General features: G+C 36.7%; 1 protein-coding gene across 1 annotated transcript in view; it reads right to left on the bottom strand.

Moving 5' to 3' along the window:
* Positions 1–12337, bottom strand: part of LOC133523208 (sodium-dependent neutral amino acid transporter B(0)AT3) — a 70867-nt gene that overhangs the window by 28451 nt on the left and 30079 nt on the right. Inside the window, exon 2 of the mRNA XM_061858688.1 lies at positions 2737–3408. Coding sequence (XP_061714672.1) covers positions 2737–3408 — 672 coding nt within the window. The remainder of the gene's footprint in view (positions 1–2736; positions 3409–12337) is intronic.

The following is a 12337-nucleotide window of genomic DNA, read 5'->3' as shown; positions in this document are numbered from 1 at the left end:
TTTTTATGACATATGTGACATTATCGACAGCCACGCATCCATAGAGTAGGCGGCGGTCAAATAGGAAAAATAATAAAGTATAATTAATACTTTTTACATCCATATGCGTATAATAATGTATCCTATAAATATACATTTATCGAAATCGATTAGGAAACAAACAAAGTGCCAGTCTCTGTAAATAATTGTTCACCCACTTTCAGAAATTGGGTTGGGTTTCAACACGAAACACGTACCAAAGACCCGATGATAAGGCAAAAAAGGAAACGCTTTAGTGCGAATAAGTATTTAGAATAATGTTTTTTGTGTGAGGGGATAATAGTATGCTATTCTAATAGTTATAGATGGTGGACGTACTCATAATACACAGTTTCCATCATCCAACATTGGTAACATCTACCTAAATAAATAAATAAATCATTTAATTATTATATGAGTAGGTTACAAGGACTTTTTCACAATAGTATGATTATATCACTGGCCTCGTGTAAACACGTCATAAAAAGAAAATTTACTAAGTCAAAATACTAAAAGTCATTAAAATTAATATTTATGGTACGGAAGATGGAGATAAGGAACGAAATCTCCATGTACCAAAAAGTGTCATCAAAAAACTTTGAATAGATGGCGCTACAATACCTAGAGTACTTGAACAAAAAAATCAAATCATAACAGCGCAATTCACTCCGTCAATAACGCCTTTCTTAGCTACTCTAGCGCTACTCTGGAGAGATTTGGAACTATTATTTATAGCTGACAGCTGGACACTTGTGCAACAGTTCTAACCTTAATTCCACACTCCATAATTTATGGTTCTAATTCAACAGACTAGCTAATAAGGTACGACAGAAAATGCTGAATTTTGGGGAAATGGCCTCATGATGTACCGACAACGGCGACACCCACAACTTTCTCTATGTATGCCTGTATGACTAGCCTCTGATTAACACTGTATATAAATAGCTACTAAAGTATTTCCTTCTGTACGGGGAGCAGGAAACGTGTTAAAACTGAGACCCCGTCCGATGGCACCATGAGGTCAGTAAATCGATCGGCTGGGGCCCGGCGCGCAGCCGTCGAGAGCGCCTACATACTTCCCTAATTTGCCTGAATTTGCCCGCCGTGCATGCTGCACTTTACCAACAATGCACGACACTTCAGTGAACATTGCTCAAAGCGTTCGGATTAAGCGAATTTTGTTAACGTAAACCATTTCCATGTATTAACACAAATATTCACAGCACAATACTCGTTCATGGTTAATTTAGTACGTTTGGTAATTGTTGTTTTTTTTTTGGAGAAACAATAGAAGTATGCGACGGGATAATACGAGTAGGTTACATTGTTAGGTACATTTATTATAGAGGTGAACACTTACTTCCTTAAACGCTCTCACTAAAACACATAAAATAATAAACGGACTTAACTAAAAGGTATGTTTACATACAAGTTTACCAAGTGTTGTATATTATGTGTATTATAATTTAGGTACTAAAATTTAATGGAGAAGAAAATAAAAACTAGGTACTGACAACCAATTTGCGCAATATATTATTAAGTACACTGATATTACCGATACTAGCAATGATGACGACACACTACTGATGAACATTCTGATGGCCGTTGAGAAAATTAAGTATTTGTTTACGAAATTTGGGCCTAGTGACATTGAATATATCAATGGAAGTAAATTCTTAATTGTAAGTATTACAAATACGACGTAAGGGGGCTCGAAAACTCGCGTTACTAGAGGCGGTGGGAACCGAGAACAAAGCATTATTTTCTTGTCTGTTAAATTGTTACTGTTTATTTTTTTGCAAATGTACAATCGCTCGAGTATCGCCCTGAGGGTGGAACACCGCGAGCGCAGGCGATTGTACCTTTGCAGCTATGCAGGGATTTATATAGGTCGATGTTTTTATTTTAAGTATATATTCGTCATCAGATCTATGAAATTTTATTTTTAACCAAGGGTGTTTAATGCTAATTTTGACCCAGTTAGGGCTCTAACTGATTGGTTCACCTATTAGATTAGATTAGATTAGATTAGATTAGATTAGATTTATTTATTTCTTAAAGAAAAAGACACAGTATTTTACACAAAAGGATAAAACAAAGGCTTTCACTAAAAGATCGTCAACTTAACATTAAAACAAAAAATATAAAATTAATAAATAAAGAAATGTCACCACAAAAAAGAAAATGTCAATGTATACATAGCTAGGGACAACCTAGGTATTGTCGAAATGTCAAAAAGAACAAAAAAAAAAAAAACATATTTACAAAAACACTAACACTAAAAACACTATTATGACTAATATTAGGTATAAATGCGAAGGGATCTCCGTCTGACTGTTTATTAGGAACTTCTTCAAGAGTAAACTGCTGGAGCAATCTAAATAAAATTTAGTATGGATACAGTTTAAGACCCGGGAAAGGACATTCCACGCAGATGAATTCGCGGGCATAAGCTAGTTCGGCAATATGACTACTTTAACTGGTATACGTAAAGAGACTTCACTCCTGTAGTCCACCAAGCATATTAACCATCCTAGTCACAATCGACTCATTCAAATAATATACATAGGTAGGTATTCCGTTAATTCCAAGTCAAAAACTTATATTCCAATATGTTACTTACGAGTACAGTTACGGTTATGCTCGGTGGGGCAGAACAGAACTTATAAACATTTGCTACTACTTAACTAAAAAAGTGTGATTCATATGCTAACTCACATTATCCAGCTCCTTCTGCAGATCGCACTCCGGCAGATGCGGCATCACCAACTTCGTCAAATTCCCATTCAAGTCCACCGTCACCATCTGACCCGCCTCCGGAAACTTCATAGATCTGTACCCAGACCCGAACAACTCCAGCAGCGTCTCGTTCCTCACGTCCAGGCACTTCTCGTACACCATCGTGGCTTTAAAACCAATTATAGAAAACACCACGATCCCAGCGAACATCGACGTTAAGCAGTTAGTCATAGATACCATTATCGCATCTCTATAGCAGTTGTTATCCACGGGATTGTACGATGAGAATGCTATTAGACCTCCAAACGCTAATCCAAGCGAAAAGAAGATTTGCGTGCCTGCTTCCAGCCAGACAACTGGGTCTAAGATCGTGTGCCATTTCGGAGTGAACAGATGTATAAGTCCATCACTCATGCCTTTGAGAGTGATGCCTCTAAAGAAGAATATAACTAAGACGATGTAAGGGAAGGTGGCGGTAACGTAGACGACTTTCCCTGAGGAGGCGATGCCCTTGATCATGCACATGTACACGAGTATCCAGGCTATGACGAGGGCGAGAGCTATCTTGTAGTTGAAGGTCAGAGGGTGGTTAATATCCTCGGATATTTGGAGGGTGGTTCTATACCAGAAGTACTGGGTTGGACTGCTGACCTGAAACAAAAGAGAAGAGGTTTTATTGCTGTGCTACTCATATATAAGTACGAGTATATAACTTTATATTATTTTTATGAAATCATCCTATATGATGGAAGTATTCACTTTTAGCTCAGATGGAGTGATGAGTCAGTGTTCCAGAGCGGCGAATTCAAATCTTAAAACCATAATTTAAAGCACAATTTAATCCACCACCAAGAAAACAATACGTATAATCATCTTTGATTGTCGTTCGTGATTCGTGATCTTTGCTATGCATTTCAAAGTCCTTAGGTACTCTGCTTAACTCCATTAAAGTGTTCTCTACAATAAATGTAACAATCATCTGTTTTATTTAAATGATGCCTATACTGAGAAGAAATATTTTCGCTCATGTGTTACGTTTCAAATGTGTTACGATATATCCATTTTGAGCTTAAAGTCGCTACTTAAACTTGCGAAGTAAGGGCGTTATCCACATGTACACATAGCTTTTTTGTAAATGCTAAAACATTTATACGAGTAAGTATATTAGTCTCAACAATCCCGAAACTCACCAAAGTTGTTATCAAGCGTGGTTATTCGTATTCATGGCAACTCTATGAACAAACAACAACTGGAACTTGGAGATAAACGGCTTTATGGAACATTACAATCGTCTTCGAGTTCAAAGTAATTAACATTAGAAAGCTATATTTCAATTTCATTAAGGGATGACTTATGATATTAAGTATGACGTGTTTTCAAGAAATCATTCGCCCAGACACAGTTTTTTCTTTCAACTCAAACGGAAAATTAGACATTAATCTAGACTTCCTTTAAAAAAATAATTTCAAGTAATTTCAAATGATAAATGACTTTTCGTCTGAGTTAGCCTTGTGTATAAATGTTCCAAATTTCAAATGGGTAGCGTAAGTAGTTCCAGAGATATTTAGCGATGTGACAGACAGACGGACAGATTCGCACCACAAGTATTCAGTTTTATTATCACTATAACATTACAACTTTTCATTCATAACAGTCCTATTTGTCTCTTAATAAATTTCGAGACCCATTCCCGCCACCCTACACTCACAGCGGCACGAAAGAGTTAAAACGCAAATACTCAGTAATATAATATATGTACAGCAATCACAATCACCCGCAGACACGAGCAAAAAGGTCACACAGAGCTTTGTGTGTGTCAGTGATGAATGGATTTCACACACAACTCTAAAACGTCTTATGTACTTCATACTGTAAATGCACATACGACTTATGGATATGAACATGTTGGCGCAAGCGCACTAGCTTTTGGGCCTAATTCTTAAATTCGATGTTATAACCGAAAGGGAAAAACGTGTAACTTAGTTTGATATCTAAAACAGGTGGCGCTGTGTCCGAGGCTTTGCTCCGTGGTCGTTAGTGCTAGAAAGCTAAAATTTGGCATGGATATATAAATCAATAAAGCCGACAAAGTCGTACAATAAAATCGCAAAAATTGATTTTTTTTAGGGTACCTCCCCTACACGTAAAGTGGGGGTGAATTTTTTTTTTCGCTTCAACCCTAGAGTGTGGGGTGTCGTTGGAAAGGTCTTTCAAAACTAATAGGGGTTTTCAAGAAACATTTTTTGATAAAGTAAATATATTCGGAGATAATCGCTCCGAAAGAAAAAAAAATGTGTCCTCCCCCCTCTAACTTTTGAACCATAGGTCCAAAAAATATGAAAAAAATCGTGGAAGTAGAGCTTAAGAAAGACATTAAATGAAAACTATAGCGAACATGATCAGTTTAGCTGTTTTTGAGTTATCGCAAAATGTTTTCCCTTCATAGTAAAAAGACTTACTTTAATTAGGTACTGATTATGCTGCCTATTTGTTTAACTCGGGTGAAAGGTACCGTTTCATCCTTTGTTTAACAATTTACTATACTTTAAGCTCCAGTTTAGCTTATTGTGACGGTAGAGTAACTACGGAACCCTACACTGAGCGTGGCCCGACATGCTCTTGGCCGGTTATTAAATTATGGCTACGGTCCAGTGGGACTATTTCGCCAGTATGAAGGGATTAGGATACGGTTAGTACAAAACAGTGTACAGTGATTTTATTAGCTCTTGAAATGCGATAGCTAGACTTTACAAGTAGTACGTGGTCTACCGGCCCTTGACTCCAAAATGGTGGTTTACTGCGTTTCATGATTAATTCTCCATTCACTGCACACTACCACATTAGATATTACACTTTAAACAATATTAATGAGCATAACACAAAGGAATTAATCATGAGTACAAAGTAAATAGCGGCGGCGCGCGCCGGAGCAGAGAGTTCGCTCAGTACAAAGTGCCAATTTCGCCGCACGCACACAGACGTGACATTTACGCAACAGACGTTACATTTACAGACGTTCTCGGGCACTCTCGGGCAGAGCTTAGTCTGGCTGTGCGCGCGTTGCTACGTCAAAATGCAGTCTCTAAGGAATGTAAACATGATAAGATGTATGTATAAACAAATCGATGTATGTATGTCTGTAAACTTATATTACCGACTCCTTTTTAAAATTCGAAATTAATACAGAAGCAACCCTAGTGAGTCGGGCAAGTTTAGGTATGTATTTTCAAGAACGGTGGGAACGGACCTTCTGTTTATTTTTTATTTTGTGTCATGAGGCTAACTATCGCTCGAACCGGAAGTCTGCCATATGTTTCGTGGTCACTGAATTATGAAACGTCAACTTTTGACAATCGGAGTTACCGCAAAATGTATGGAGCTGAACAGTCGAGTTCATAAATATATGTGCAAATCCAAGGCTTCAAAAATAAATGAGCATAGAAAAGTACATATGCATCTGAACATATTAACCAATCAAAAATATTCCCAGCGAATTGGCATCGCCATACAGCGCGGTAATGCCGCCAGCCTTCTGGGCACCCTACCATCGGGCGACGTGCTAGCCCCCATTTTTTATTTGTAAATATATGTATATAGATATGTTTCTTTACTTTAGTTATATTATTTTTTGTATTTTATGCGTTTTAATAAGTCAGTTTTTTTTTTTGAAAAATCTATTTATTGACAATAACAATATACATAATGGATATATACAGATGATTACTATAACTAGCTTATATCTAAAATAGGCCCTTGAGGCATTGTACCAAGGATGCTGGCGGCATTTCCTCGTTGTATCGCAATACTGATACGTTGTGCGAGGAAGCCGCCAGCTCTTCGGTCACCAGTTACGTCAACCAGACGTTTCGCGATTTCTCCAAAAAACTTGTGCGCGCTGGGACCCCATGGACCTAGAGTTTCAACGCCAAAAGGTACAAAATGGTACTCTCTACCGAGGCTCTTATATTTATTTATATTTATCTTATATTTAGTCAGTTTAGATATATTATATTCAAAATGTTATATTTTATAAATAAACTTGGTTAACAATTTAAAAATAACTTAATAACTATGCATTCATGAGGGCATTGTCGGCGCGGCTGGTCGACACAACAGGGGACCCCAGCCGGCCTATGATGGTTTTGTCATTATATCATTAATCATTTAATGCTTGGATTGGCGATTATCTGATAAGTGACTTAATTCGGTATAAAGTCGCGAGGGTAACCTATAATTGACTAATGATAGCGCGACATATTTTGAGGTTTTGAAAAATGAATTTTAAACTCTATGCCTTAAGGCGTATTTTAAAGAATAGATGATTAAATCACATTCTACCACTTATCTTCATGTGACATTAACAGATAAAATTATCCATGGTTTGAGCTTTTGAAAAATAAATTGTAATCAAGTATAATTAAAGCGTATTTTAATGAATAGTTGGCCAAATGACATATTACCACTTATCCACATTTGACATTGATAGTTAAAAGTTATCCATGATTTAAGAGTTTGCAAAATAAAGTCTTATTGTGTTTAATTAAGACGTCTTTTAATAAATAGTTGGCTTAATGATAAGTTGTGTCTACAATTCATACATAGCAAATGGGGAATCATTGCTCGCTTAGATTTGAAGGCACGTTTTAAGGTTTGAAAGACAGGCAAATGTAGTGAAGCGTGTAAGGTGTTCAAAATTAAGCGTGTAGATCATTTCCAACATTTCACACGATGAGTTACTTTTGGTACGGACTGTGCCTATTCAGTGAAATTAACGTAAGGCGGTCTTCACACTGGCGTTGCACCGCATTCCATTGCGATGTGGATGGTTTAGTATACGGCAGAGTTCGCTATAGTTTTCCTTCAATAGTTTTTCGCCCGGAACTGAGAACTCGCGGTTTGCCAAAAATTATGTATAGCGATTGCATTTGTTGCACCTACTTACTCGGAAAATAGTAGAAAAAAGTCGGTAAATTTTAAAAAATATATGCGCAAAGGGTTGATCTCCCATATAAAATTTAAACTTTGCGCCTTTTTCTACTGGCAAACTGGGTGTCTTTGAGTATAGTTTCAAGTCACCATAGAGATTTAAAAAGACCGTATCTGTGGTAAACGGTTACGTTTCTTGTCAAATGACTATATTATGTAATTTTGAATTCGTTTATCTTGCTAATTATGTAAAATGGTACATTTAAAAACAATATCAAAAACGTGTAAACCGGGCTTTTTCACTTGATACCACCGACCACACTTTCTTGCAAACAAGTTGACTAGAATAGCAATAAGACCCCTCACAAATAGCTTTTGGGCTTCTAGGCTCTTATATAGCTCCAGAACCCCTTGATTGAGCCTGCTCATAATTTAATTTAAATTAGTACAAAACTAAAGTTATTGCATAACAAGCTATACTCTGAAAGCTCTTAAAAAAAAACCTGCCAATAGCCAGTCGTGTGTTCCAAGTTGAATGTATGATTTTTTGTCATATTATTTGGACCCAACATGGTTCGAAAGTTAAAGGGAGGGACTCTTCTTTTTTTCTTTCAGAGCGATTATTTACAAAAATATTATTATTATCTAAAAATGGTCATTAAAGACCCATATTTGTTTTAAAAGACCTATCTAATGACAGCCCACACCGTAAGCTAAACACTACGGTTTAACTTACTCACGTTATTTTTGACACTTGTGCGACATGTTGCGGAGAACCTATTAGGTCTTCATTTTCAATCATGTCTAGTTCATGTGAGCATTCACGCTACCTAGTCATATTTCTTTTTTGCTAAAGTTAGACTCACAACCGTTTAAATTCGATCCCACGCCGTGCTTATTGTTAGCTTGGCTCAGTTGAATTGCAACATCCTATGTATACCTTATATTTCGTAAATAAATGACTTATGACTTATGACGTCTTATTTTATCTTTTATTATCTTGACCCCCTCTCTCCCCCTTAACGTGTGATCTAATTAATGGATGACCTCTTGGGGCTAGTCCGGTTTCCTCAGAATGTTTTCAGGAAGGCAGTGTTAATGAACATAACAAAATAAAATAATACTAGGCGAAATAATTATTTATTAATAGGGCACGCTTCTCTGCATGTAATGCATCCCTCGAGCAGCGCCCCCTTCCATTTCCGCTTCAGGTTCGCCTTTTATTGGAAGATTTCTGGAAAAAAGAAAAACCTATTATACCTATAAAGTAAAATAATCAAAAAAAAGTAAACCGACTTCAAAAAGGATAAAATAAAATATTATACTTTTTTAAGTATATGCATTACCAACTAATATGTTTGAAGTCGGTGCCTTATCGTCAGTTTATATTAAAATTTCTTACCATAATATCATATTGTTGCATTAAAACTACTTTGATTAAGCTAATCGCAAGATATAAGGTAATTGCAGCAAAAACAATTAGAAGTCTCACAAGTTATTTTCTCAACACATTATGACGTTAAGATTTTATAATTAAGTGAATAGTTAAAAAAATATTCATATTGTCCATTTCTGCCTGAAACACAAGGAATCCTAGTTAAGGTATTTGTAAACCACTTTTCTCCAATAACAATTCTTAGTCTTTAAGAGCAACCAACGTAGGTACAATACTTTTTCAATGGATGTGGTAGGCAGCTGCCCCCAGTCCCCCATTTCAAAAAATCCATGTACATGGGTATGTGTTCGGTCACCGCAGAGAAAATTTGAGGAGCCCTAAACATGGTAGGTAAACCTAAATTTAATTTATTCATAAAGTGTCCAATGTCCATGCAATTTTGCAGATACATCACGTAAAACTAACAGGTGACTTGCATGGAACGACTCTGGGTATCTATGTATCTAATCGCGGAAAACGTCAAACATTTCACAAATATTTATACTTAAAATATTATAACAACGGTTATATGTATATGTAATCTCTTAATATCTTAGAAATTACAAAATAGTATTTGACTACCTATTTGTATCCGTTTTAGCAGAATGAATGATAGATGAGTTGTAACAAAACGTACTAATCCCGATTCAAAGTAATCCCCATTGGTGTTGTCAGGGATTACTTTGGCGATCTTACGGTTTACTCTCTTCTTCTTTTTCCTCGCGTTGTCCCGGCATTTTGCCACGGCTCATGGGAGCCTGGGGTCCGCTTGACAACTAATCCCAAGATTTGGCGTAAGCACTAGTTTTTACGAAAGCGAATGCCATCTAACCTTCCAACCCAGAGGGTAAACTAGGCCTTGTTGGGATTAGTCCGGTTTCCTCACGATGTTTTCCTTCACCGAAAAGCGACTGGTAAATATCGAATGATATTTCGTACATAAGTTCCGAAAAACTCATTGATACGAGCCGGGGTTTGTGAACCCGCGACCTCCGGATTGCAAGTCGCACGCTCTTACCGCTAGGCCACCAGCGCTTCTCGCTCGATCTTACGGTTTACAAGAAAATAAAATGCATTCGATTTATTCTAAAATTTCTAATTATGATTTTGCAGTTATTACATACCAACTGAACGTTTAAGCGAATGAATTCCTTTTCTGTTTAGAAACTGTACGCCATGCGGTAAAGGTTATGGAAATATTTTAAATTGGGTGCAGTCTACTGTGCCTACAATGTTAACAACCCCATATGCCTCCTGAATACCTCTCATTTCCTGGGAAGACTATCCATGTGTCCTTGAGTCTGTAAACAATCCAACACTTTCATGATTTGGTACTTTAGCTACACGTAGCTAACATTGAATAATACTTACATAAATACATATGTAAGAGTGGTAAAGAAGTTGCATATAATAACAAAAATAAGGTATGATTCTGCATTGAAATATTTAGGTAGAAACACTTCAAATACAAATACCAAATTTACAAAAATCCATATTCAAGCCTCATTTGTACTTCATGGTCCCTAAAAATCTACGTAAGAAAATAAATATAAATATTTTGTTACTGACTGCGTCTTTTTGCCTTCATATGTGATCATACTGATTACGCTGTATACAATATCTATGTTATCTCCGGTGTCAGTGGTATTCTGTACCAAAATGGACATACCTTCTATTCACCGCAATTACAAATTGATCCAAGTACCGGCTGACGGTAGACTGAACAATGGACAAGCCATGGTCTTGTCCAGTTCCCCGTTAGTAACTACCGTCAGCCAATAGGTGCAGTGATGTTAAAACCTAAAACAAAGACTTGTAAGTAGGTATACTACGGGTGACCAGAGGGCTGGTTCTTTCCTTGCCCAGCAAATTGGCATCGCCATACAGCGCGGTAATGCCACCAGCCTTCTGGGCACCCTACCATCGGGCGACGAGCTAGTCCCCATTTTTTATTTGTAAATATATGTATTTAGATATGTTTCTTTACTTTAGTAGGTATATCATTATGAAATAATGATTATGATCAAGGTGGTAAAGGTAACGGGAATGATTTGAGGAATAGTGCAACATTATATCTTTACTTAAAGATGTGCCGGCAATCCATCGCCATGTTGAGGCTTGAGGTCGGCGTCAAGTTCAGCACACATAGAGTGCTAATTCTTTCCGCACCCTATATATGCGCCGAAACTCCTCGTCGGGCTTATCAAACGGGTCGCATGCATCCCTTATAGCCCGGCGTTGAAGTTTTCTGTCTTGTTTTTCTTCGATAGCAGCAGCTGCCAAGAAGAAATGATATCTTGCCATCCCTGAAAAATGTATTGATAATGTTATATGTAAATAAATGAGTTTGATTGTATATATAATGAAAAAAACAGATACTTACTGATATTTAACTCCAAAAATTTGTAATTTGCACCATTTATATAGCACAAGAGCACTTATCGTGACCCAGTGAGCACTAGGATAAAATAATCAAAGTCTAGCCGTCAAAACTCGACTATATATTTAATTATTCAACAAACGTTGCCATTTACCGTCTATCGCTGTCAAAAGTAGACAAAACGGTGTAAATGCTATAAAACGGTATAAATCTAGACAAGTGTCATTTATATCATTTAACTTATCCACTTATCAACTAAGTTTAAGTTAGAAATTTAGACAAATGACAAATTATCCACCGACCATGTTATGCAGTAAATCATTTAACATCTATCGCTGTCAAAAGTGGAAAAGACGTCAAATCAATAAAAACTGGATAAAATGTTAGTTATATTATCATTTATACAGCCATATCATTTATCAAATCGACCATAATAGCCCTGCAGGACTGGCGCGTACCTCTCTCAACGCATCTCCCTTGCGATACAGAGAGGTAACGCCGCCAGTGTCATGGGGTCCATGCCGCAGGCCAGAACACCCCGTCCACATAAGTCTCATTTCATAATAGTATTATTTAATTTAGTTAGTTTTATTTAATTTTATTGTAATGAATGTATTAGTAATCCCTTTATATTAAAATAACTTGCCAAATAAAAGTAACTAGGTAAGTACCTACTCGTATGTGTAAATTCGGAATATTGTGAATATAAATATTCAGAAGCCCAGAAAATGTCAGCATTTTCTGAGTTAGGTCCGGGACAAGGCTCACATTTGTCACCGTGTTTTATCTAATATGTTTACTCTTATTTTATCTCGTCACAAATAATTGTTTTTACCTGA

The sequence above is a fragment of the Cydia pomonella genome, chromosome 12 (assembly GCF_033807575.1).
Source record: "Cydia pomonella isolate Wapato2018A chromosome 12, ilCydPomo1, whole genome shotgun sequence".
In the NCBI taxonomy this organism is placed as follows: Eukaryota; Metazoa; Arthropoda; class Insecta; order Lepidoptera; family Tortricidae; genus Cydia; species Cydia pomonella.
The sequence above is the reverse complement of the archived record's forward strand: the minus strand, read 5'-3'. Positions and strand labels throughout refer to the sequence as shown.